The 25,298-nt window shown below is 38.7% G+C and overlaps 1 protein-coding gene across 3 annotated transcripts in view; it reads right to left on the reverse strand.

Annotated features, from left to right (window-relative positions):
- FMN1 (formin 1) overlaps window positions 1-25,298 on the reverse strand; it is a gene marked incomplete at its 5' end in the record, with an annotated part of 415,504 nt that overhangs the window by 329,981 nt on the left and 60,225 nt on the right. For 2 of the 3 annotated variants that reach the window (XM_082620130.1, XM_082620129.1), the window contains one exon: window positions 5,137-5,315. The exons of the other annotated variant lie outside the window; for it this stretch is intronic. In XM_082620130.1, the coding sequence (XP_082476256.1) occupies window positions 5,137-5,315 (179 nt within the window). The remainder of the gene's footprint in view (window positions 1-5,136; window positions 5,316-25,298) is intronic. 3 annotated transcript variants of the gene reach the window in all.

Below are 25,298 nucleotides of genomic sequence, written 5' to 3' on the forward strand. Positions count from 1 at the left end.
GTAACAGCCATAAAAGGGGAAATTGACAGTTACACAATCATATTAGGGGACTTAAACACCCCACTTTCATCAATGGACAGAGCATCCAGAATGAAAATAAATAAGGAAACACATGCTTTAAATGACACATTAGACAAGATGGACTTAATTGATATTTATAGGACATTCCATCCAAAAACAACAGAATACACCTTCTTCTCAAGGGCTCATATGAGGAACATTCTCCAGGATAGATCATATCTTAGGTCACAAATCAACCCTTGGTAAATTTAAGAAAACTGAAATTGTATCAAGTATCTTTTCTGACCACAACGCTATGAGACTAGATATCAATTACAGGAAAAAAACTGAAAAAAATACAAACAGGTGGAGGCTAAACAATACATTACTTAATAACCCAGAGATCACTGAAGAAATCAAAGAGGAAATCAAAAAATACCTAGAAACAAATGACAATGAAAACACAATGACCCAAAACCTATGCGATGCAGCAAAAGCAGCTACAAGAGGGACGTTTATAGCAATATAATCCTACCTCAAGAAACAAGAAACATCTCAAATAAACAACCTAAACTTACACCTAAAGCAATTAGAGGAAGAACAAAAAAACCCCCCAAAGTTAGCAGAAGGAAAGAAATCATAAAGATCAGATCAGAAATAAAAGAAAAAGAAATAAAGGAAACGATAGCAAAGATCAATAAAACTAAAAGCTGCAACAAAAAGAATAAAATACCTAGGAATAAACCTACCTAAGGAGTCAAAACACCTGTATGCAGAAAACTATAAGACACTGATGAAAGAAATTAAAGATGATACCAACAGATGGAGAGATATACCATGTTCTTGGATTGGAAGAATCAACATTGTGAAAATGACTATACTACCCAAAGCAATCTACAGATTCAATGCAATCCCTGTCAAAGTACCAATGGCATTTTTCAGAGAACTAGAAGAAAAAAGTTTACACTTTGTATGGAAACACAAAAGACCCCGAATAGCCAAAGCAACCTTGAGAAAGAAAAATGGAGCTGGAGGAATCAGGCTCTCTGACTTCACACTATACTACAAAGCTACAGTAATCAAGACAGCATGGTACTGGCACAAAAACAGAAATACAGATCAATGGAACAGGATAGAAAGCCCAGAGATAGACCTATGCACATATGGTCACCTTCTGTTTGATAAAGGAGGCAAGAATATACAATGGAAAAAGGACAGCCTCTTCAATGAGTGGTGCTGGGAAAACTGGACAGCTACATGTAAAAGAATGAAATTAGAACACTCCCTAACACCATACACAAAAATCAACTCAAAATGGATTAAAGACCTAAATATAAGGCCAGACACTATCAAACTCTTAGAGTAAAGCATAGGCAGAACACTCTATGACATAAATCACAGCAAGATCCTTTTTGATCCATCTCCTAGAGAAATGGAAATAAAAGCTAAATAAACAAATGGGACCTAATGAAAATTGAAAGCTTTTGCACAGCAACAGAAAACATAAATAAGATGAAAAGACAACCCTCAGAATGGGAGAAAATATTTACAAATGAAGCAACTGACAAAGGATTAATCTCCAAAATTTACAAGGAGCTCATTCAGCTCAATATCAAAAAAACAGACAACCCAATCCAAAAATGGACAGAAGACCTAAACAGACATTTCTCCTAAAAAGACATACAGATGGCCAACAAATGCATGAAAAGATGCTCACCATCACTAATCATTAGAGAAGTGCATATCAAAACTACAATGAGGTATCACCTCACACCAGTCAGAATGGCCATCATCAAAAAATCTACAAACAATAAATGCTGGAGAGGGTGTGGAGAAAAGGGAACCCTCTTGCACCGTTGGTGGGAATGTAAATTGATACAGCCACTATGGAGAACAGTTTGAAGGTTCCTTAAAAAACTATAAAGAGAACTACCATATGACCCAGCAATCCCACTACTGGGCATATACCATGAGAAAACCGTAATTCGAAAAGAGTCATGTACCACAATGTTCATTGCAGCACTATTTACAATAGCCAGGACATGGAAGCAACCTAAGTGTCAATTGACAGATAAATCGATAAAGAAGATGTGGCACATATATACAATGGAATATTACTCAGCCATAAAAAGAAACGAAATTGAGTTATTTGTAGTGAGGTGGATGGACCTAGAGTGTGTCACACAGAGTGAAGTAAGTCAGAAAGAGAAAAACAAATACCATATGCTAATACATATATATGGAACCAAAAAAAAAAAAAAAGTTCTGAGCAGGACAGGAATAAAGACGCAGACGTAGAGAATGGACTTGAGGACACAGGGAGGGGGAAGGGTAAGCTGGGACGAAGTGAGAGAGTGGCATGGACATATATACACTACCAAATATAAAACAGATAGCTAGTGGAAAGCAGCTGCATAGCACTGGGAGATCAACTCCATGCTTTGTGACCACCTAGAGGGGTGGGATAGGGAGGGTGGGAAGGAGACGCAAGAGGGAAGAGATAAGAGGATATATGTATATGTATACCAGATTCACTTTGTTATACATCAGAAATTAACACACCATTGTAAAGCAATTATACTCCAATAAGATGTTAAAAAAGAAAAGTAACTTCTTAATGATGACCCTGCAAATCAGGTTCAAAACTGAAAATGAGCAGTCCTCTCCAACATTTAAGGCTGATCAAAGTATCATAAAGTGATACACGTCTCCCTGAGCTTAGCGTTCACAGCCCCCCAGAGGAAAGAAGTCCTTGCAAGCTGGTGTGGTGATCAGTAACAGGATGCAAACTTTTACTAATCAGTAGAACCCTCCCAAGCAGACATCTTAGAATAACAATATTCAGAACACAGGAGACAAATTGTAGCTTCTGAAGAGGGGGTAGGGCTTGCAGGTGAGGAGTCTTAGGGACCAAGCTATAAAACGACTGATGTAGAAAATAATCTAAAGAAAGTACCCCAGTTTTTAAAAATTATAATTAATGGAAAACTAAGAAAGATGTAAACATTTATATATATTTTATTGTATATTTATGTAAATTATATATAAACATATATTATTTATACATCATATATAATATATGTAATATATAAATATTCTATTTGTTATACATATATTGTATATAATATATATAATTTATATACGTGTGCATAAACACACAGACACACACACCATTAAAGGCTGGTTCAGGAAATAGACCTTGTTTATGTGATATATTTCAAAAGCCTAAAAATACTTATAGACAATAAATCAAAGTTTATCCTAAATATTGGAGGGGAGGGGTGTAAGAAAAATTATTTATGTGGTAGTGCTATTTATTTCCAAATTGTAGTACTATCCCAAAATAAAAAACAACTTTAGGGAATTCCCTGGCAGTCCAGTGATTAGGACTCTGCACTTCCACTGCAGGGGGCACAGGTTCGATAGCTGGTCAGGGAACTAAGATCCTGCATTTTGGCCGTGCCCTTGGCCAAAAAAAAAAATTTTTAACATCCAATAACAGAGAAATGGTTAAATAAATTTTGAGATACAATGTAGAGGAACATTATTCATTCACTGAAAATATATCCAGGAGGAATTTGTAGCAACATGGACAAGCAATGTAAAAGTAATAGGTAAAGAAAAAAAAAAAGAAAGTAATAAGGATATAAAATCTATGCTTATAAGTTAAAAAAAAAATGTTCCTCGCTGAAAATCCGTCATACACAGTGAAAAATACAAAGAAAATTTATCAAAATTTTACAGTTGTTGTCTGTGGTTGCTGAGATTATGAGTTATTACTTTCCTTTCAATTTAACTACATATTTCAAATTTTGCAAAAGGATTGTATATGATTTCTATAACTGAAATAAAGTAAAATTAGGAAATAATTTAATTCAGTAAATAATTTAATTCAGTAAAAGGAAAACCAGAAATACATAGTTTAGTCAATGTGCTAAAAAACACATAAACCCAGCATTTTTTAAAAACACAGAAGAAAAAGAAAGTGGTCTTTCAAAATCCATTTCAGCACTGTGACACTCCAGGCCTCCTGCTGCGGCAAACTCAACTTAATCTGGACGGTAGATGTCACTGTTACACTTCTTACTTTGAGCACATCTCAAGATGCACAGTTTGCTTTTTCGGGAGAGGCATGTAAACAAAAACTACAAATTTCCATTTCATCTCTTGAAGGGCTGTAGATTTTACATCTTACAGCTTCATTCTAAACCTCCTTTTACAATAACTGAGATGTCGAATGCTTTTCTAAAATGACATACAATGACTATGGTTTTTGAAAAGTGCAAGATTCTTCTGCTCTTGGTTGCTTGAGAAAATTGCTACCCATATGAACCTTACAGGCCACACTCATCAAAAACATACTTTCAGGCTTGAAAATAACGAATTGGAAGTCATTCAAAGAAATCAGGGACACAAGACTATCAACAGGCATTAAAGTTAATAGAGCAAAAAAAAAAAGAAAAGTGCCTGTTAGATTCCTAATGCTCACCCCCATCTCTGACTGGAAATGGTGAGGTGAGGAGGGGCGGTGACAATTGTGACAGTCTGGTCAATCCTATCAGGCCACCTATGGTGTGGAAGTAGCTAAAACCCAGCCCACTGCTTTGTACAGATCAGTCAAGGCCTCTGTGTCAATGAATCCATGAATGAATGGGAAAGAGAAGGCTGTTTTTCTAATGGCTCATCCTCTATTCCGCAGATTTCCTGCCAAATTGTTCACCTGTTATTTGAGCAGCTGCAGAGAAAGAAAGGTTTAGGAATGTGGAAGACAGGCTATTTGAATTTCACTGGAGGATCCAGATCCTATCAGTCAGCTACCACATGTTCTCGAATTTTTAGAAAAATGATATTAAGAGCAGCAAATGTGTTCTCCCACAATGAGGTTTAGGCAGCAAACTGATGTAAGCAGAGTACTCTGTAAATGCTCAGATAAACTGTAAACACAGTCACTTTCTAGCGCACACATTTCAGCTCACCGATATATAACTGTTTTCTGCAACTGATTGATGTTTAGACGACACTCACACAAAATGTAGCTTCAGCCGCTTTACAAACACACTTTACATTAAATGCATATTAAGTGAGCTTCGGTCAATTGCAAAGAATCATAGCACAAACACAAAGATTTCTACTTACATGGAGATCCAAGTACAATTTGCTTCTGTTGGGCTTCTCTTTTTCTTCATGGAGCAGAAATGGACAGGCTGGTCCTGCTCTGTAGGCCAGGACCCATGCACCTCCATCCCTGCTGGGAAGGTCTTTAGCTGCTGTCTGCTCACTGAAGCAGTCCCGGGGGAAGCCCTCAGAAGGGATGCCTAGACCAAACAGAGCAGACCATTAGTGACACAGTGGTGACCAATACATCAAGCCAGCCATATCTGGGGACTCCTACCTGGGCCACTTCATACCACCCATTACTTCCCTTTCTAGTTAATATTTTTAGAGTTTGCTTTTCTCCAAAAGTGTTTCTCTTGATTACTTTTTCTGTCTCACACTAACAATGAATTCAAATATATGCCCTCATATCCAATTGAAAAAATATGTCTACTGGCTGTACTCCATGCTCCCTCTTCTTGCTTACCCATCGGGCTCTACAGATCATTCTCTTTCAGAACAGAATCAGAGGAATGAGCTGCAGGACGGAAGTCAGGAGTCCTGACTTGGACTTTACTACTGTAAAGTTGGCTGTTGGCTTTACTACTAAAAGGTCTCACCTGAGCCAAGTCACTAGTGTGTGTTCTTCCAGGGCAGGAACTGCCCCAAGTTCATCTTCATTTCTGGGGATAGAATTGCCATGCACGATGCATGCAAGTGCATACTGGAGCTTGGTCAGTGTGTTGAATGAGTGACACTGCATGAGTATACTACTTGGAACACACTACTTGGAACTCACTTTCTCATCTCCAGAATGAGGGCATCAGGCTAGTCCTTATCTGAACTATGTTATGATGATAATAGTCAAGTATGTGCCAGGCACTGTTCTTAGCCCTGTTCTTCGGTTTTAAAAAGAACTCTATAGGTAGGTATCATTAGCGTCCCCATTTTAGTTGGGGAAATTGAAGTCCAAAGAAGTGAAGCGAATTGCTCAAGATCATAAGATCAGTAAATGGTAAAGCCAGGAATTGAACCCAGGCAGCTAAACACTAGAGGGCGTGCTCTTAATGACTAGATTCCATGGGCTCTGCCTGGCATTCTCGAAATGGCGGTACCTGTTCTACAATAAAAGGACTTCGTGGTCAAGTGAGTATGAGAAAAGCTACATGTCGTATCCCCAGAGCCACGATTCATGTTAGCATATTAAAGACCTGGAGATGTCCTTTACTAAAGAAACTTAGCTCTGTATGAGTGTTTTCCAAACTTACATGACCACAGAATCCATTTAAAGGGACACCCGTTAAACACGTTGCAAGCCACCAGCGTTCCACTTGAATATAGTTTGGAAACCATGAGATGACCTCTAAAGTCCCATAGAGCAGTTGGCTCCATAGCTCAGGGGTTAGAGCACTGGTCTTGTAAAGTCCCATAGAGCTCTCAGGTTCCTAGACCTTTTCTAATTCCTGGTAAGCAACCTTGGCAAAATATTAAGCAACCAGGCAGAAGTTAAGGGTTTAGGCTCAGTGCACTTCTGCAACAGAGATAACTGTTGGATATATGATAGGGTGTTTATTATACCTAATCCTTGTAATAGTGTCTCTTTGGCAGGGACCCAAAACCAGCCAACGACTTCCGCCACGTGGAACACCTGACTTACAAGTAACTTGAGCTGAGAGTAAGTCCGCTAACAAACGGACTGTGGGATAACACGCTTCTCCTTTATATTAGAGTAGCATTTCAGAAGAAAGAAAAATTGAAAACAGCCAAGGTTTTGCTTTTTGTTTGCCTGTTCCGTGGGTTGGTTTCTAATCACACTTTAAAGTTGAAAGGTGATGCAGGTCACAGTGTCTCTACAGTTGCCCTCTGGCAGGCTGTCCACAAAACACTTTGCTGTGATCACCGAGAAAATGAAGGTCCAGGGCCTTGGGCATCAACTCTGCAGACATGGGCCCCAGAAGGTTACAACCAGGCTCTTTCTTCACCCGAGTGAGATGTCTTAGAATGAGGGTCTTTTCAGGAACTTGGCCTCATTTTTTCCATATGCCCCTTTCTAACTACTCTCCTCCAGACAGACTTTCTTCTGGGCTTTTGTTTAGGGCCTCATGTGCTACAGAGTGCCCCCACTCCTGCTCAGAAGACATAGAAAAGGACTAATGCCTAAAGAACCTCGGAGAGGAGGGAGACTGCTAAGTGCTTATCCTCCACTGTGACTTCATGGCGACCCCAAGAGGAGGGCAGTGCTGGCCATGCTTTAAGAGATGAAGAGATTAAAGCTCGGACCCCTCTTAACTTCCATCTATAAAGCTTATCCCCCTCCTAGAATATTTCTGTTCAGATAACTTCCATTTATATAGCTCATCCTCCCTCTTAGACCATTTCTATTTATCTTTGGCAAGAAAAGAGGAAATAAGCCTTTTAAAATTTATGGTGTACTCTCACCAGGTACCTCATCTTCAGAAATGTATTAATTACTAATCACATCCCTCGTTTTAAATCCCTCCACTTTCCACTTTTATTTCGGAATAGCTGCTGGCTTTGGGTACAGTTTACACAGATTGATAAAACAACATAAAACATGCTACATACATCACAGAGAACATGCTGTATAACACCTAAGGTAAGATATCTAGATCATCAAAGGCACATTGTCTGGCGAGTAGAAGTTCATCATTTAGGTATAAAAGAGTGGTGAAGCCCCACAATTACAAGGATCTTGTGTCCTTAGATAAAATACAGACGCACATGCAAACGTACCCACACACCTGCCGTGGCTGTCCACCACTGCATGAACAGGTGTGGGATGCAATCCAGCTCACTTTATGCAGAGGAAAGACAACGTGAAGTTTAGAAATGATGAAAAGTCACTTCAGTTTAGAAGTAGTCTTAATTTTCAAGAATCAGTTTCTAATACCTAATTTTAACCAGACAATATCCCTATGAAGCAAACACGCAAGGTAAAGCCATGATGCGTAGTAATTTGGGGAAGGATCGTTAGGACGGGAAAGACCAAGGGCAGAAATAAGTAACAAAACTGTTCTTCTCAAAAGTCTGACGAAGTAGGTGAGGGCACTGGGCAAATTCACCATTACAAAGGACATAAACTCATAAAGTAAGTCTTTTTAAATTAATTTTTAAATTGAAGTATAGTTGATTTACAATGTTGTGTTAATTTCTGCTGTACAGCAAAGCGAACATGTATATATATGTACATATATATACATTCTTTTTTTATATTCTTTTGCATTATGGTTTATCATAGGATATTGAATATAGTTCTCTGTGCTATACAGTAGGACCTTGTTGTGTATCCATTCTATACATAAAGGAGTGGAAAGTTGGGGTTAGCAGATGTAAGCTATTATGTATAGAATGGATATACAAGGTCCTACTGTATAGCACAGAGAACTATATTCAATATCCTATGATAAACCATAATATAAAAGAATATAAAAAAGAATATATATATTCTTTTGTATTCTTACTACATATACATATATATATGTATATATAGTAATAGTGAGTCTTTGAATGGAGAGTTTTAATAATACCAACTCAAGTTTTTTGAACAGTCAAAAATAAAGCACATGTCTATGTCTATTAAAATAGGTAGTGGCCACACTGCTCTCTTCAACTGAATACATTTAATAAAGAGAGATAAAAATTACCTGAAGTTAGGTAAGTCTATTCTGTCAGAACAGTCAAATGTCATTTAATTTTCTGATGCAAATAGATTTTGAGGTGTTAGATTTTCATTGAACATTTTATGGAAAGCTTAAAACAGTCTTATCAACTTAATCATGTCTTCCCCTTTCATGTGCCTATACTATAAATCTAATTTTTCTTGAATATTTATTAGTTATTTTGTTTCTCAAAAACATTTCAACAGCTTGATGGACCACACATACATACACAGGTTAATTCCACAGCTGACCACCTGTTAATACAACATACAGCACACTCACAGTACAGGAAGGGCAACTTACCTCAAGACCACTTTGAAAGTCTGTGCTTTTCCCAGATGAGCTGCACTTCCTGATGCTAACCTACAACATCAGACTAGGATTTTGCTGTCAATTATCAATACAATGGAAGCAGACAGAAAGGAAAGGTGATGTACCATTTAAAACTGGAGGCAGTCTCCATAGCTCATCTTCCCCCAATGGAATAAGTCTCCCTACCTGAGGCACATTGGTTTATCGTTCCCATGTCTTCACTTCCTTCCTACATTGTGATTATGCACCAAAGGCCTTTTCCAGTTGCCTTTGTAGCTCCTCCCACTGGCACAGATGTTGTATATTTCCCCGGGTCCATGGACATTGGGTCCATGGATGTTGGATCTGGCCCTGTGACTGGCTTTGGCCAATTGAATGTGGGCAGTGTGACAGTGTGCCAGTTCTGAGCCAAGACCTTAAGAGGTATTGTGTGATTTTACACCCTGCCTTGTGTTTCTACCATCACCACAAGACATGGACGTCCTAGGGAGCCTGGACTTAAGACACATAGAGCAGACCCAAACCCAGTCCTGTGGCCTGGAGCCAGACACAGCTGAGCCCAGATCAGATCAAGTGAACCTTGCCAACTCTTAGACCAATGAATGAGAACAATAAATATTTGCTATGAGCCGTCAAGATTTGGGTTTTATTTGTTCAAATAGCTGCCTTATACACTCCATCATATGCCCCCACCAGAAACACTATACCTATAAAAACTTTAAACCATTTAACCTGAGAGCACTTAAAGGCTACAATAGTTTTATTTTATAATTTGTACTAAAAAGTTATTTACTATATTAGGTTTTGAAAAAAATCAGGTGAAAATTCACAGCATACCCATTTCCTCATTCATACCACAATCCACACACAAACTACATTTCATTAAAAATAATAACCGGGCCTCCCTGGTGGCGCAGTGGTTGAGAGTCCGCCTGCCGATGCAGGGGATACGGGTTCGTGCCCCGGTCTGGGGGGATCCCATATGCCGCGGAGCGGCTGGGCCCGTGAGCCATGGCCGCTGAGCCTGCGCGTCCGGAGCCTGTGCTCCGCAACGGGAGAGGCCACAACAGTGAGAGGCCCGCGTACGAAAAAAAAAAAAAAATAATAATAATAATAACCTTATTTACCAGGCACTTGCTTTAATTATCACACACACACACACACACACACACACACACACACACACACACACACACCAACTTCCAAAGAGAAGTTTGCAAACATACTATATAATCAGATTTGGACAAAAGTCCCTAAGGAACAAAGTTACAGTGGATTTCAGCCTTTCTTCTCTGATTTTCCCATCATACTGAGCCCTCACTTGACAGCAGTGATGGAGTGTTATGCCTCCAAAAGAAGAAGAGGGGAAAAAAAAAAAACCCTCAGCCTGAAACTCTCATGAGTTTTTGTTCCTATGCTGTAGCTCTCAAGGCCATCCATCATACCTGACTTAAATCCAAAGAGGTGAAGTTTTCTCAACTGTGAATATCAGAACTGATATGTAAAGGGAGACAGGTTGTCTTCCATTATGTTATTCAAACATGTACTTACAAGCAAGAGAGACAGTAATCTAGATGTGTAGCTAATGGAAAGTGACATTGTTAAGTACTTGTAAAGAGGGTGTGTGCTTGTGTGTAATTATTCATGTCTATATCTAGGAAGACAGAGCTTTGGCAAAAGTAAATTCTCATGGCTGCTATCTGTCAGTTAGAGATCAACCCTCAGCAATCCCACCATCCCCATTTCCATTCTTTGTGATATTTAATGATATAATGTTACTAAACCAGCTAGGTAGCTATAACTCTGAGAAAACGTCTTATCTATCCATCCCAGCCTCTAACTCTCCTCGTGAGAAGTATGTAGAGGGAGAAATTATGAGCAAGGACAGACAGGTGGAAGGTGTACAGAGGTATGGAGGGCTGTGGGTAGATCCAGCAATAGGACAGACAGGGGGAGTAGGCATGTCAATGTCAGAGCCTATGAAGAAAGCATTCAATTCCATCAAACAAATGCAGTGTTATTTGAATTTCTAAAATGATGGGCAAATTCAAATAAAATACAATAGAATTTAGAGTTACAAGGATCTTATGTACCTCCCCACCTACTGCCCATTTTATAGTTGAGGGAACAGAAATCCAGGAAGATTGCGATAGTTGCAACATACCCAGCTAGTGGCAAAGGCAGAACGAAAATCCAGGTTCCAGGGAAATCTTTCATGCTATTTAGAGAAGGTCATTACTGCCAATTCCCAGATGGGAATATTGAGGCCTGAGGAAGTAGGAGATGTGAACCATTTGACAGGTGGGATGGATTCCTAACTGTGATCTTTACTAATTGTTTGACCTTAGTGGAATTACTAAACTTCCCTGAATCATTTCCTCATTAATAAAATGAACATAATAAGAATATGCCTGATATTTAGCTGTGCTCAAAACTGTTTTCCTCCAGAAAACTTTTCCTGGAGTGGGTGTGATGAATTGACGGGGTATGTAAAAAAAAGAGAAAGCTGTTTACAGTGAGGGCATATTACACACCACATACTCATGTTAAGGACTATTTTCTTGTCAAAGAAGATACAGAGAAGAAAAATTAAGCTCATAAGAATTCACAGCAGCACTCCAGTGCAGCAGATCCCAAATCTGTTCAAGTCCTAAAAATAGAATTCACATCATCAAATGCAATAGCCCCCAGTAAGTGGCTGATCATCTCCAAAAAGTACAGCTCCTCAGGGAACTTCATAGACATCCTATGACACATTTTCCCCAAAGGTCAAACACAGGAACCTAGAGCATGAATGAAACTATTTATAGGCATAGCTGTAAATGAAATCACTTTTTAAAGAGGTACATCAATATCTATTTTTATGATTATTACATTAACCTCTTTCCATGATCTTTTCCTATAAAGAATACAAATGTTAGATGAGAGGCAAATAGTACTCAAGCCAGGAAACTGAACTGTGACTATAGTTATACTGGATATTTTAACACCTGAAAACAGGGGCATGTACTTAAAGTAGCACAAATGCTGCTGAGTCACTCTGCCTTAGAAAGGATACAAGGTAGGAGCAGGTGCACCTAAGTAAGGTTTGGTGCAGAAAAGATCAAGAAAGGATCAGATCTGGAAGGTTGTAATGTTCACTGAGACATTAAGAACCTCTGTCCATTCACAGATAGTAAATGCTGAAGAAATTGATATTGGTACTTCAAATGCCTAGGTTATCAACACATTTTGGTATGTTTGGTCATGAGGAATATACTTGCTTATTAACAAAAAATACTGAAGAACAAGAATGAAAACATTTCTTATAGTATTCATTATAAATAAATTTGAATAGCCTTTTTTTCTTTTTATGTCACATTGTTCCAGTTATGGGGATAGTTGCACCAATGGGGAACTCAACTCTTGAAGAGATTTGACATAATTACCAATTATATTAATAGCTAAGGCAGTACAAAATACTAAGCCTTGAATAATAAAATATATAATAAACAATTTTTTAAAAATCTCTTTCCAAAAAGAAATGATCTTAAGAAATTCACCAAAAAATGAATATACATAACAAGACTAATACAAAGAAAAAAAGAAGGCACATATGCCAATGTTAAGGGTAAACATTTAAGAGATTAAGAACAAAATATGGCTTTGAGTGTCCTTATAAAGCAAGAATGAAAGAGCATTTAGTTATTTCACCCCTATTATCAGAAGGAAGAAACACTGATCCTACAGGCTGACAAAGGTTTTTCTAATATTAAATTCTGAGAGAAATTGCTATATTACAGAGTTAGTTCCTACCTGAGCCTTAGCCCCATCCCAGCTGTTTGACCAACAGTTGACTTCACAGAGCCAATGGGGCTGGTCTAGTTGTCTATCAGTGACCTCTGTCCTTCTAACCAGAAAGGTTTGGCGATTATCTTGACCACTTAGTGATTTGGAACTGAAGTGATGAGTTCTTCAGCAGACTAGCTAAGTAGTGGCATCCTAGAAACCGCAAGTTTTTAAAATGAACCCTTCTGCCAAGGTGTCTTAAGCAACATAGGCAACAGAGTTTTTCTATCTCCCTTTTTCCCCCAGGCATTAGTACTGAAGAGGAGCCTGGCACTTTATCCCAACAACCTTAGCTGAGGCCTGATTATCACTTTCTCTCTCCACAAATTCATTTTCTTAAGGGTAAGTAACATGCTACAAATGGGACATTTACTATGCATCACACACTTTATATATGTCACACATTACTAAGAATCTTCACAATAATCCTGCAAGTTAGGTGTAAAGTATTAAAGATGAGAAAACTAATGAAATAGAGACATTAACTTTGCCCAGGGTCAAACTGTAAGTAGGAGAATTAGGTTCTGAACAGAGCCTGGAATTAACCTCCTGTCATAAACAACTGAAAACTAAACAAAATATAGGAAACAACTATTTTTAGATATTTGATAGTGAACAACACAGTATTATAATCCTGGAAAGAGGTACAACAAATGAAGTGAGCCTCATAAATTGCCTTGGTTTCCAGCTAAGGGGTGATTTCTGGACTGAAAATAATTAATAGGGCCCCAGTGGCCTATGGGGCATTGTCAAGCAGTCTAATATATGTAAAATTAGAAGCAGGGGTCTAAGAGAGACAGAAAAATATTTAAAGAAAAACTGGCTGAAAACTTTCCAAATTTGATAAAAATTATAAGCCCCTAGATCAAAGAAGCTCTATGAACCTAAAGGGAGATAAACACAAAAGAAAACCATAATAAGTAAAATTGCTAAAAACGAGTGATGAAAAATATTGTAAAAAAGAAAAAAATTATGTTTAGAAAACTAAAGAAAAGAATAATTACAGACTTCTTGTCAAAACATGCAAGCATTAAGAAAATGAAATGACAACTTTAAAGGGAAGAAAGGTAAAAAGTGCTGAATGATAAGAGATTTTTAAAAAGTCAACCTAGAATTTTATATCTAGTGAAAATATCTTCCAAGATGAAAGAAAAATAAAGTCTTTTTCAGAAAATTAAAAGCTAGACAATTTATCTCCAGCTGACTTAGACCACAGGAAGTGTTAATACATTTTTTCAGGCAAAGGGGAAAAAAATCAGAAGAAAATTTGGAAAACACCAAAAATGACAAACATGTGAGTAAATACACAAGACGTTTTTCTCATTATTGAAGTTATTTAAAGATATAATTAACTGGGGGCTTCCCTGGTGGCACAGTGGTTGAGAGTCCACCTGCCGATGCAGGGGACACGGGTTCGTGCCCCGGTCTGGAGGATCCCACGTGCCGCGGAGCAGCTGGGCCTGTGAGCCGTGGCCGCTGAGCCTGCGCGTCCGGAGCCTGTGCTCCGCAGTGGGAGAGGCCACAGCAGTGAGAGGCCCGCGTACCGCAGGAAAAAAAAAAAAAAAAAGATATAATTAACTGAAGCAAAATAATATATTCTGGGGTTTATAACATATGTAGATATAAAATGTTGACAACAGCACAATATCCAAGAGAGAGAAATGGAAATATTCTGTTTTAAGAGTCATATATTTATATGAAGTGGCATAATAATATTTAAAATAGATTGTGTTAAATTAAAGTTACATATTATGAACTCTACAGCAACCAGTTTTTTAAAATGTTATCTCCAACAGTGGACATGGACGCAAAGTGGAATCCTAGAAGTACTTGATCCAAAAGAAGACAGAAAGATATGTAAAAGGGAACCAAAAAAATGGAAGGTAGACTAAAACTCAACCACACTGATAGTTACATTAAATATAAATCACTTAAACTCTCCAATTTAATGCCAGAGTTTATCAAACTGGATAAAAAAAGCAAGACTCAACTATATGCTATCTATAAGAAACTCATTTTAAATGTAAAATTATAAATAGGTTAACAATAGAAGGATGGGAAAAGCTATATCATGCAAACATTAATCACAGAAAGCTTGAGTAGTTATATTAATATCAGACAAAAATAAACTTCAAAGTAAGATATATTACCAGGGATAAAGAGAGAAATTTTATAATGATAAAGGAGACAGTTCATCAAAAAAACATATTAACAGTCCTAAATTTCTTTGTACCTAGCCACAGAACTTCAAAATACATAAAGCAAAACTATCAGAACTGAACTGAGAAATATATATATATTCACAATTAACTTTGGAGATTTCAACACTCCTCTCTTAGTAATTAACAGGACAGGTTGACAGGAAATTGACAGGAATATAGAAGAATTAAACAACATTGTCACTGATTTTACTTAACTAATATTTATAAGATACTCCATCCCATAACTACAGTATACATTTTCTTTTCAAGTGCATATGGAATTTACCAAAACAGTCCACATACTGGGCCATAAAATAAGGCAATACATTTAAAAGAATCAAAATATATATTCACTGACCACAGTGGAATTAAATTAGATACTAATAACAGAAAGCTATCTGGAAAATCCCAAGTATTTGGAAATTAGACACCATACTTCAAAATAACTTCATAGATCAAAGAAGAATCACAAGGGAAATTAGAAAATATTTGGGATGCAGCCAAAGCAGTGATCAGAAGGCAATTTATAGCCTTACTTACCAACAAGTGACTGCCCCTCTCCCACTTTGGTCAACATCTTAACATTTATTCTCTAGACTGGGGGATATCAGGCAGAATTGATGTATGGTTAACTCATAGAAAACAGAGAACTCCATAACCATCTGCTTCTTAAATGCTAAATGCTAAGGTTTTAGCTTTTTTCACCCCACTAGGCTTCAAGAAAACTGTTAGTTTCTAGGGCTAGGCAGGTACTGGAATATTATTCTAGGAGAAACATGACTAGCTTAAGAGAAAGAACACGGAGATAGTAATATTGGAGGTTCCTTGATAAACAGCTATCCCATATCATCCTAGAGTGAAGCTCAAATCCAGTATCCTTTCATGGGCACTCAGAGCTTCCAAAAAGCTTTTTGATCTCCAGACCTTAAGCATGTACAACCAATGACTATGAGACAGCTGAGGAGAACATCTCACATAAAAAGCAAGAAAGTGGACAGCAAAAGAAGAAAGAGGTTGTGTCACTTCAGATCTGCTGGATCAAGATTTTTAAAGGTGGCTTCTTTTTTAGCAACCATATCTTTGCCACCTGGCCCTGTTCCATACCTCCAGTTCTTGCCAGCTTCCTGTAATACTGTCTCTGCCCTTTCCCCCTTCAGGCCTAGGGCTGGTAATGACTTTTTGCTTCTGCTAGTTTCTGGGAACCTCAAAAACTCACACTGGTTTTCTTAATTGGTCTGGACATAATCTCTTCATTAAGTTATTTTCAGTTTAAACGCTTTTGAATATACCATCTATTTTCTGCCAGGACTCTGACTGATAGAGTAATTGGAATCAGGAGTGGGGTTTATTTCATACCTTTTAGCATGCTTTTGTATTATTAAGGCATTTGGGGTACTTGCTATCTGACGCTTCCCATACCCAGTTAGCATAATAGCAGCAATGTAATAGGCCAGTATAATATTTTAAGAGCTATCAAAATGATCAAACTCCTTTCGATTTTATGACAGAGAAAAGGTAAACTGTCATACCTTAAAGTAAGCCAGTGACAAGTATACTGCCGTCCCTTCCAGATGAAGATGAATTGATTGGTATGAAAATAAAGCATTTCTTTATCAATAAATGCATATCAGCTCTCCGGGGCTGTGCTGATATACTTAGGAAGTATACCATATCTAAAACGGTGCTTGCAATTTGCATCCCCATGTAATTAAGCTTACAATAATACAGACATTCTCTGAAAGCCATCTGTTTTCTCACTAGCCGAAAGAGAATTTAAATGGGAGTATGGTATGAATCACCATCCCTGCATCTTTCAAATCTTTGATGGTGTCACAAATCTCTGCAATTACCCCAAGATACAGTATATGCTTTCAACTAGAAGAAAAAATTTGGTGCTCATTCTCCCAGAATACACAGGTCTGCAGACCAAAAGTAGAAGTGAGAGAGGCCCCCTCACACTATTACACCTAATTAATCACTTGCATAATTTTTACTTCCTATCCTTGCAAACTTGGGCTTGGTGGGTTCAGAGATCTTAGTGTCCAGAGGAGGGAGGCTTCCACTAGGGAACTTAGTCATGGTTCATGAGACAGGAAGCTGAGAGTGCTTCCTGACCATTTTAAGTTCTCACACATTAGCAATGGATTTATTTGATTTCAGTGCCTCACCAAATGAATGTCTTTAGTGGAATATTTTGAACTGGACCTAGAGTATTAAACTTCCGCAACCAAAGAAACAGTAATAAATGTTAAAACTGCACGTTTTGAAAAATAATCTAGAATGAATGTCCTCATATAAATATTAAAACAATACAAGGAAACTACTGTGAAATAAATACTCTCAAAGATTCCTGGTGAGACAGTAAGTTGGTATACATCCTTGAAAAGCTATTTGGCAATATATATCTGAAACAGGGGTTGACAACTCTGGCCCAGCAGCCAGATACAGCACACAGTCTGTTTTTGTACAGTCCGTGAGCTAAGAATGGTTTTTGCATTTTTTCCATTTTTGAAGGAGGAGAAAAAGGAGAAAGAGGCGGCGAGGGGGGTGGATCAGGAGGGGAATAGGGAAGGGCAGTCAGAGGGGGAGGAGGAAGAAGCCACAGAGACCCTATGGCCTACAAAGTCAAAAATATTTACTCTTTGGCTCTTCACAGAAAGTTTGCTGACACCTATTCTAAAATGTTAAATATGTTCTTACCCTTTTTTTTTTTTTTTTTTTTTTGCGGTATGCGGGCCTCTCACTGTTGTGGCCTCTCCCGTTGTGGAGCACAGGCTCCGGACGCGTAGGCTCAGCGGCCATAGCTCACGGGCCCAGCCGCTCCACGGCATGTGGGATCTTCCCGGACGGGGCATGAACCCACGTCCCCTGCATCGGCAGGCGGACTCTCAACCACTGCACCACCAGGGAAGCCCTGTTCTTGCCCTTTAACCAATAAAAATTGACTTGTGTAACTCTAGCCTAGAAGAATAATCATTTTGTTATTCAAGATCTATTATAAAGATATATTACAAGATGCCCATCAAAGTATAATTTATAGTTTAAACAGTGGGAAACTAAATACCATAAACACTATATACACCCTTGCTGTTAGAGTTATTACTCTTTATTCGGTGCTGAATTAGATCCTGTAGAAGGCAAAAAGAAACTTCATTTCTCCAAAGGGTTCACTTTCAAGTTCAAATTAACAGTTCAATAATATGTTCTCATATTCTATTTGATTCATTTTGAAATATTTCAGTTGTTTCTCATTCTCCCTTCAGCAAGTATATCTCCAAAGGAAAAAAAAAAGAGAAAAAAGCAAACAAAACCTAAGCCACCAAAAAGAATTTCATGTTTTCCTGCCATAAAGTATTAGAGGACACTCTTTTCAGAATGTTTTGTTCAGCTAAGTTATCATGGTTTCTTCTCCTTTATACTTTGAATCCATTTAGTCAAACATAAAATTAACCCTAATCATCTTCAATTTAATAACTTGTTTTTACATTTTATCACTATCTGAAAATTGCCTTTTTTTCTCCCCCATGAGGGGACTGCTATAATCTCAAATGATTTTACTATGTGTTGGGGCTACTGTCTACCAGAAAACACAGCTCCAATTTAAAATGCATGTCAGTAGAAACATCAATTTACTAGAAGGAAATTATCTTCATAGGCAAATCTTTCAGGAAAGCAATTGATCCATAAAGTGAGCTAAATCTATACTAAGAATAGAATTGAGTTCATCAGATATTTTTCAGCCCAGAAGAACTTATCAATACACTCAAGTTCATGATAAATATTCCCTGGAATGATTCCACCAAACAAATAATAGAATAGGAACCTCTGAGTCTAGCATTGCTGAGAAATTATAAATAAGGACAAGACTGTCAATAATGGCTTCACAAGAACAAAGAGGATTAGTCTGAATTGTATTGTGCTGACCAGTATTTCAGGTGTAAGGTTTTTACTGTGGGTCTACATATGATTTACATACATAGATGTGGACTTTCTTGACAAATGTTCACAATTTATCATTTAAAATATTAGCCTGAGGCACTGCAGTGACTCGTTGCTAATGAAGGGATGCACCAAATAATTTACTTTCTCTTCCTTTATTTGAAATGACAGTCATGTCTATCAATGACAGCAAGGCAGAAAATTCCTAAGGAGAGCCACGACCACCCTGGTATGAGGTTAGAGGAAATGATATATTAGAGAATGCAGCACAATTAAAACATGAGATGTACCCAAGATGGTTCTACTGAGAACGAGAGGAAATGAAAACACAATTACTCGGGAAGCTGGTAATATGCAGCAGCATATTACCATTACCATTACCACTCCTGCAGCAATGTCTTCCAGCTAACTGTATTCTAAAATAGTTCTATAATTTGCCATGGAATCAAGGATAGTGTGAATTAACTGAAAGGAGAAAACAGTAAAGGAAAGTTGGATAATTTGATGTAGATTAATAAAGGTGTTACTTTGCTGAAGGGATTTGAGGCCGTTTTCTTTGCCGAAATTTAAAAAATAATTTCTATTTTTAAACCAATGCTATTTTGAATCTTAGTATTTGCTCCACTAAAAGAAAAAACAACAAGAGTGTTGAAATCTCACTGTGATGGCTTCCGTGTTAAGCAGAGTTAGACTGACCCTCTCCGAGGATTCTCAGAGACAGTGGAGGTGCCCTGTGAGCCAGCACTTTGTAAGCTGGGGAGTTCTCCAAAACATGAAGTCCACGTTCTATTCTGGTGATCAATAAATGATGCTATCTGTCTCACTGCCTGTACAGGGGACTAGAAACTGAGGGGTTAAGAGTAAATGAGCCTAGGACCAGTGGTCTGGGTGCTCGGGATGTTTCATTGCCAAATGCACTGGGCAGGGGTCGGGGGCAGGAGTCATCTCTCAGAATTGGAAACAGATTTCCTCTGGGCTAGTTTGAGCTCCTCCCAGCAGGAAAAGAACAGGCAAAAAAAAGGGGGGTGGCAGGGGTTTTGATTAATAGCTAGCATGATTTATCCTATCAGAGGGAAATAGGATTGTTGGGGATTCTGTGGGTATGAGAGGAATCTGGAGGCCAGGTTAGCAGGAGACTCTCATAATGTTATCTAGGCTGGACTGGTGAAGGTTGAGACCCCTCAGAAATAAAGGTTCAGACCCCAGAGGAATTTAGACCCACTGAAATGCTGGCTAAAGGCAAGAACAACTTGAAGTGGGTAATGAATGGGGAAAAACTCAGTGTAGTTTATAACCTTGCAATTAGGTAAACAGGGAATCTTAACTACACCTGTATTTTCTTACATACTCTTGGGATATCTAGAGATTGATGAATTCTTCCTATTTATTCTTTCAATTAATACTATTAACTTTTTCTCTTTCTGCCCCCTCCTTGTTTGGGGGTTCTCACTAACATATAGGGTATATTAATTGCAATAAAAGTATTCATTTGATTTATAAGTTGCAAAATATTTAAATGGATCATGATGGGACAAGAGGAGAAATGAACACTATTCAGCGACTGTGAACTCAAAGAACAGGGTCCCCATGATATCACTTCTGGATCCAGTAACTGTACAAGTGTGTTATCTCCTGTAAAGGAAGAAGTGTTGTGGTTATACATGGTAAAATTAGAGCAAAGTTATTGAGGACCTGCTTGGATGTACAGATATGTAGGATAAAGGAGTAAAATCTCTAGTAGCATCTCTAGAATGTTGGCCTGTCCCTTCACGGTTCTCGCTTTTCTGGGAACTACTCTGAGAACCTAAGGCAGCAGGGAGGGTGGGGGGAGCTCTGAGCAGCAAATGTGATCTGGACTTTTCAAAAGAGATGGGTCAGGTTTCCTTGGCAGCGCAGTGGTAAAGAGTCTGCCTGCCAATGCAGGGGACACGGGTTCGAGCCCTGGTCTGGGAAGATCCCACATGCCGCAGAGCAACTAAGCCCATGCACCGCAGCTACTGAGCCTGTACATTAGAGCCCGCAAGCCGCAACTATGGAGCCCGTGAGCCTAGAGCCCGTGCTCCGCAACAAGAGAAGCCACCGCGATGAGAAGCCCGGACTGCAATGAAGAGTAGCCCCTGCTCGCCATAACTAGAGAAGAGCCTGTGCGCAGCAACGAAGACCCAATGCAGCCAAAAATAAATAAATTTTAATTAATTGATTAATTAAAAGGGTATCATTAAAAAAAAAGAAGGGACTGGTCATAAAATAGCTATCTGACCCAAGCTAATGCTAATGTATTTTTTTGCATAAATAAATAAATAAAACAGGAAAAAGAGACTGAGAGTCAAATTGTATCCAGGTCATGTAAATGATAGAAAAGGTCCATGAAATCTTGCTTATGAGCAGAGATTTATGGTTGCCACCCGGCCCAACACTCAATTAATCATTTTTTTCTTAACTTCATAAAAATACCATAGTATTTTACAAATAAATTCCTGTTTTGATTAAGCTAACCAGAGTCAGTTAGTTGAAATCAGTACTTCACAAAGGCTAAACAATAAAAATACCAAAAATTTCATTTGGTATTGCCTCTGTGGCTGAAAAAAAAAAAAAAGTGGGAGTCAGCTTTCTTTAACAAGTACTTGATTTTAGGAAAATGTATAAATCTCATCATTTGACTATATTAGCCTTCAAAGGAATCTTGAATCCTACAGATGCATCCCCAAATCCTCTATCTTACGGAATCCAGTGATCAATTCTCAGTCTTCCTCTCATGCAACTTCTCAGTAGCATCAGGCAGAGGTGAACACATGTTTTTTTCAGTTTTGAAATTCCTTTCTAGAAATCCCATCCTTAGCACTCTTCCAATTTTCGTCCTAGTTCACTAGTCACTCTTGCTGGCTCCTTGCCCTCCTTACTTCTACATCAGGGTTCTTTACCTTAGTACTATCGACATTTGAGGTCAGATCATTCTACATTATGTGATGATGATCTGTGCATTGTAGGATATTTAGTAGCATCTCTGGCCTCTAACCACTAGTTACCAGTAGCACCCCACCCTCCTCCCCCCATCAATTGTAACAACTAAGAATGTCTCCAGATATTGCTAGATGTCACCCAGTTGAGAGCCACAGCTCTCAATGTTTCAACACCCCAAAGATCTGTACTGCACCCTCTTCTCCATCTTCACCCACTCCCTTGGTCATCTCATTCAGCCCCCAAATTTTAAATACCACCTGAATTCTAATGGCTCCCAAGTTCATGTATCCAGCCAGACCTCTCCCTCTCCTGTCTCACACAGGCACTGACGATTCACTATATGACTAATACGATCCCAAACTTGTGATTCTCCTCCAAACCTTGCTCCTTCCTCAGTCTTTCCCACTTCACCAAATGGCATCAATATTCACTCAGTTTCTAAGATTAAGAACCTGTTTCATCCCTGGGACTTCCCTGTTGGTCTGGTGGTTAGGACTCGGTGCCTTCACTGCTGTGGCCCAGGGTTCAATCCCTGGTCAGGGAACTAAGATCCTGCAAGCCGCACGTGCCCCCCCCAACAAAAGAACCTGCTTCATCCTTGAGTCCTCTCTTTCTCTCACATTCCACACTGTTAAGAACAAGACCTATTTGATGAAACACCAAATGGTATCCTGCATCTGATCACTTCGTATGTCATTACCACCCAGTCTAAGCCACTATCTATTCTCATCTGGGCAATTGAAATAACCTCCCAGCTCGTCTCACTTTTTCACTCCTGCCGCCCTAATATTATCCCAAAGCATCCAAGGGATCTTTTAAAGTGTCGCACAATTCCTCAAATCAAAATCCTCCAATGGCTTCCCATAAAAGTTAAAAAAAAAAAAAAAAAAAAGGCAAACTCCTGGCCTTAAAGGACCTCACCTGACCTGACCCATCTACCTCTTTCTCCCCATCTCCCTTACTCACTTCATTCATTCTGCCACCTCAACCTTCTTGTCGTTCTGTAAGCTAATCTCACTTGGTGAGATTTATACTTGGTGTTTCTTCTGCTGGAATTCTGTCCCCCAGATCATCATGTAACTGATTTCCTCACATCATTCAGGTTTCTGCTCACATATCCTTCCAGCAGAGAAGCCTTCTTGTCACTGCCCCTCTGCCAACATTTTCTCTCTGAAATATTTTATCCATAACACTTATCATTACCTGAAACATATAACTAAGTCTCAGACAAAGTTGGCTATAGCAATGCCAGTTATCAAATCAGATTTTCTTCTCTACAGATGGCACTACGGTAGTCCCTCTTTTAAGAGAAAGAAAAGAAAAATGCTAGTATATTACAGATATTACTTCTCAATTATAGTTAACTCTTAAAGCCCCAGAGGTATGTTTGCATATCTTACATTAAGAAAATAAAATAGGTTTCAGCTTGGATGCCCTGATACTGGGAGGGAATGGCCAGAATGCAACATTGGCAAGAATTCTGAGGCCATGTTCAGGCTCAGTAGGAGTCTTGTGATTGATTAGCACTATTTTCCCTGACAAGGTGGGGGGCGGGGGGAGAGTAGTGGTACATGTGCCATGTTTTTGCCCATCCTTTGACTAAGCCCTCTGATTCTTCTTTTGTTGGCTCACTTTTTGGCAGTTTTTACTCATTGGCATCCTCGTCAACTTAACGAAACAGGAAACATATGAACCCCAACCTTTGGTAAAAGATTTGATGGCGGGGGTGGGGTGGGGGTGGGGTGGGTGGGTGGAACACATAAGGCTAAAAGATACGCTGAAATTATCAGTAGGTGTGAATCATCTCTATATCTTTTAACTCCTGTTAAGTAGAGAAAGTAGATAATACCACACAAGAGAAAAGGAAATTAATTCAAAGATCTTTTCATAAGAAAATGGGATTATTTTACTTTCCTAGCTGTTCAAGAAAAGATAGATTTAAGGATGAAATTATGAGATACGATGCTGAATAATTAAGCAGGGACAGGCCTAAAGAAACTGAAGATAAGGAGAAAAAGGAAAAAAAAGTGAAAGGATAAAAAAGGTCACTCTACAACAAAAACTTCCCAATTATCCAAACTCCTCTCCCCATGTTTAAGAAAGGTCAACTGATAGCCCTTGGCTTATGACATGTAACTGTATCCCATTCCTCTTTTGATCTTCTCACGGGAGAGGGATTTAACTGCCCTTTCCTTGATTCATTAGATGGTCACTTCAAAGAGACCCCAAAGAGGCATCATTTGCCCAAACAACTCCCCTGTCTTAGTAAATCCAGACAAAAACCCAAAAGTAATTTATCCTAAATTTCACACATTATTGTCTTCGGCCCCATCAGTGACCTCAGCCTACAATATTGATTACCACTCTGCCTTCCAATATGAATCCTTCAGATGATCAATCAGTTCCCAGAACAGGGAAAGAGTTATCCAATCTAATACTGAAGATGTCCTAAGATCCACAACTAGCCCAAGAAGAAACCAAATAACCTAGTAAACTCACCGTAACTTTAATACCATTTACATCTCATTTCTTACCTCCAAAGTCAAGAAGGGGTCATTCAAGGAGTACTAACACTCTGTCTAAAGAGGGCTTTAAGCCTCTGTTCAAGATGAAGATGGGTACTCAGTTTAGCAGCAAAAGTACTAAAACATTTTATTGAATTAAGAAATGACTCAGGCTTCCTTGGTGGCGCAGTGGTTAAGAATCCGCCTGCTAATGCAGGAGACATGGGTTCCAGCCCTGGTCCGGGAAGATCCCACATACCGCGGAGCAACTAATCCCGTGCACCACAATTATGGAGCCTGCACTCTAGAGCTCGCGAGCCACAACTACTGATCCCGTGTGCCACAACTACTGAAGCCCGCACACCTAGAGCCCGTGCTCCACAACAAGAGAAGCCACCGCAATGAGAAGCCCGCGCACCGCAATGAAGAGTAGCCCCTGCTCGCCGCAACTAGAGAAAGTCCACGTGCAGCAACGAAGACCCAACGCAGCCATAAATAAACAAACAAACAAATAAATACCAAAAAAACCACCAAATGTCTCGAATCACTCTAACATGTAAATAAGATTTGTGAGGTCCCTGTGAAAAGATAACATGCAAATCCATGAGTTTCCATGTACTTTTTTAAAAGACTTTAATGGATAAATGGGCAAAGGGCAAATATGATAAATGATCACTGAATACGGAGAAATGTTCAACATCACTAGTAATGAAAGAAATGCAAGTTAAAAGAGCAATAAAATATAACATTCCCGCATCAAGTCAGAAAGATAAAACTTT

This window comes from Mesoplodon mirus, assembly GCF_964341445.2.
Source record: "Mesoplodon mirus genome assembly, chromosome: 4".
Taxonomy (NCBI): Eukaryota; Metazoa; Chordata; class Mammalia; order Artiodactyla; family Ziphiidae; genus Mesoplodon; species Mesoplodon mirus.